The sequence below is a fragment of the Monopterus albus genome, unplaced genomic scaffold, assembly GCF_001952655.1.
Source record: "Monopterus albus unplaced genomic scaffold, M_albus_1.0 scaffold14.1, whole genome shotgun sequence".
Classification (NCBI taxonomy): domain Eukaryota; kingdom Metazoa; phylum Chordata; class Actinopteri; order Synbranchiformes; family Synbranchidae; genus Monopterus; species Monopterus albus.
The window spans coordinates 452,331-455,364 of record NW_018127894.1 but is presented as its reverse complement, the minus strand read 5'-3'; the positions used below and the strand labels follow the sequence as shown (position 1 = coordinate 455,364).

Genomic DNA, 3,034 nt, shown 5'->3' with positions numbered 1-3,034 from the left:
CACCCTCCTTAAAATAAATAAAAATAGAGAGAACAATAGGACTAACCTGAAAACCCCTTCTTGAGATTTCAACACTTGGCATATGTCAAAATTACTGCATTATTGTCATGTCTGAATTTACCTAATAGGGGTGTTTAAGAAAAAAAATGTAAAAAAATTGCTGTTGTGTTTCATCAAATTTATCCACAATTATACAATCTATAATATAAAAAACATACAAACTAAAATAACTTAAATCAGCACAAAAAAGTAATTCTTTACCTTGGCGATACAGCTTGACCAAACAATCGTAACTCAATATCCACTTACTAGGTTCCTCTTACAGTTTCACATGGTCTTCAATAGTGAACTGAGTTACAAAATAAAATGCTATGAACACACAACAGCTACTGTTAAACTTGTATTAGAAATTCAGACAACACGTAGACTGTACCTTTCCACCTATCCGGACTTGTGCCTGAATTTTGGCGAGCTTCTCCTGGTTCATGATATTCTGTTTATTAATAAAAAGCTTTACACACGTGAGCAGATAATACAAGTTTCTACGATCCGTTTAAAGAGAGCACGTGTGATTATTTGCTGAAATGAAGTGGGTACAGCATCATTTAGGCTACAATAACCCTTATTTCCACACATTAACATTGAGCTACTAGTAGAGTGCTAACAGATGACAGCTATACTGAAGTTACAATGAAACACCGGCCAACACAAACTGAAAAGGGATCAAGCAGGCTATAGCAAGCCACATTTTAAAATGACATTTTCGTCTAACTGTAGCTTGTTAGGCTGCTAAGTAGCGAACTAGATGGGTAATCATGCTAATATTAGCATGGTGGTTAAATAAACTAGACAAACGAACCGATTTTTACTGACTAGACAGACAACTAACGTAAACTCAAAATTAAATGGTGAAACAAACCAGTTCGTACATTACCACAAAAACAGTTTTTTTTTACCTTTGATAAGGAATTACGGGACCGACTGTTTTCGAGCCAAAGCAGCTCAAACCGTATCACGTCGAGAGCAATATATCCGCTTCTAATTTTCACTATAAAACTACCATGAATTTGATTTAGAAGGAATGTATTGAAACAAATGTATCCCCAATAGACTAGTGGCTAGGCGCAGCTGCGACTTCGAGTCAAGAAGGGCATCCTGCGTAAAGCACGTGCCAAATGTCAACATGCGAATCGTCAGTGTGACGCATCGTTGTGGCAACCCGTAAGGGAAAAAGCCGGAAGTTTCATTATTGAAAGAAAGGTATACGTTGTAATATATTTAAATGGGCTTTAGTACGCTAAATACGTAAGTACATAATACCTAAATATATCTTTGTTCCTTCAGGTACATTTCCGGATCAGCAACAAATAAATCTGAATACGCTGTGGTGGAAAGTAACAAAGTAGGCTACATTTACTCAAGTATTGTACTTAAGTACAATTTTGAGTTATCTGTGGCCTGCTTTACATGAGAACATTCATTTTCTGCTACTTCACACTTCCATTTCACTAGATTTTAATGACAAACGTGGTACTTTTCACTCTACCACATTTATTTGATAACGTTAAGTTATTACCTTTCAGAATCAGGCTAATAATACAAAATACAAAAGTAAAATTCAGAATGTAAAGTAATTCAAATTGTGAGGATAAAAGGCTATTAAAATTATTTAAATGTTACTAGATGCACAAAAACATTGTCCCAATAATTATATTTGTAAGCTAATAATTTCAAATATAATTTGTTGGTAATACCTTTGTACTTTTACTTTTAACTCGGACTATTAATTGTAACAGAGTATTTTACACTCTCTTATTTCTACATTTACTTAAGTAAAGAATAATTAATTTGTCCGCTTCTCCTGGGGTTGTTTTTAAACGTTTGTTTTCATGCAGGTTTCTGGTCTTAGTCCAAAATTTCAACTTGACTATTTGAAGCTGCAGACAAGAACACGATTTTGGTTTTCTCAATTCAAAACGAAAATCCAATTACCGAAAAGTACACGGACCATCATTCCTTCCCTTTCAGCATTTCATATTTTTACAACACAGACTCTTATTGTGAAATGAGACGGTTGAACTTCCGGGTCGCCGGATAACGATCAGCAACTGCTCTTATCTGAGGGTGAAAAAAGACCGGCCATAATGCAAATGTCTCGGGTGAATATCGCTTTATTTTCATGTCTGCATATTTTGTTGTCTTTGACTTTTCTTCAAGATGTTGTCGAAGCAGCCAGCGGGAGAGGTGAGTTTATATTCGGAGTGATTTTGTTAAGCGAACAGAGTGTGAACAGGATGTGTGTGTGTAGCTTCAACGCTGGTCATTAAGGAGAGAGCTAGTTCTCTTTTTGTGTGTGTGTGTGTGTGAGAGAGAACATCCTGGATCACTAAAGTCTGTGTCCTGGACAGATGTTTACTGAGGGCGACCAGGTGTGAATTTCCACTATTTTATGGCTGATTTCTACTGCTAACACCACTCTGCAGACATCCTCCTCTGAGTTCAGTGTTAATGATTTTCTATTAAGATCCAATGGGGAAAAAACACTGACAAAAAGTAAAGTAGATCTACTCAAGTACTGTGCTTAAGTTGCCTACAAGTATTTCTTTTACTACTTCATACTTTGTTTCACTGCATTTCGGAGGCAAATGTTGTACTTTTTACTCCACTACATTTATTTGGTATCTTTACATGTCATACTCAGCTTAATAAAACAAAATACAGTACAATCATAAGCCTTTATTCATCCCTAATTGGAAATTCAGGGGTGCATCACACATCAGATAAGGAAATAAAAACCTAGAGGTGCAACTAACATAAATATCTAATCCTGTTGATTTTTTTTTTTGATTATTCAATACCAGTTTAATTGAATGTAAGAATATAGTGAAGAATATCTCACAATTTCTAATACCTTAAGGGGATAGTCCAAAAGCCAAAGGAATTTATTTACTGGTGATATAAAACATTGATCTGTTCCCCAGCTATGATATAAACCAATTAGTTAATTACATAGCTGAGTTGATATTTCCTTACA

General features: G+C 35.2%; 1 protein-coding gene and 1 long non-coding RNA gene across 7 annotated transcripts in view; one reads left to right on the top strand and one right to left on the bottom strand.

Moving 5' to 3' along the window:
- The window catches only part of LOC109955300 (uncharacterized), a 5,061-nt gene extending 3,827 nt beyond the window's left edge, over positions 1 to 1,234 (bottom strand). For 2 of the 6 annotated variants that reach the window (XR_002274240.1, XR_002274245.1), the window contains exon 1: positions 262 to 1,231. This is a non-coding gene — a long non-coding RNA (uncharacterized LOC109955300). Of the gene's footprint in view, positions 1 to 261 lie in introns of all 6 variants that reach the window. The other 4 variants (XR_002274242.1, XR_002274243.1, XR_002274241.1 and 1 more) reach the window with 4 other exon arrangements.
- An 814-nt stretch (positions 1,235 to 2,048) lies between these two features.
- txndc12 (thioredoxin domain containing 12 (endoplasmic reticulum)) overlaps positions 2,049 to 3,034 on the top strand; it is a 4,761-nt gene continuing 3,775 nt past the window's right edge. The window contains exon 1 of the mRNA XM_020591316.1: positions 2,049 to 2,244. Coding sequence (XP_020446972.1) covers positions 2,145 to 2,244 — 100 coding nt within the window. The 5' untranslated portion in view covers positions 2,049 to 2,144. The remainder of the gene's footprint in view (positions 2,245 to 3,034) is intronic.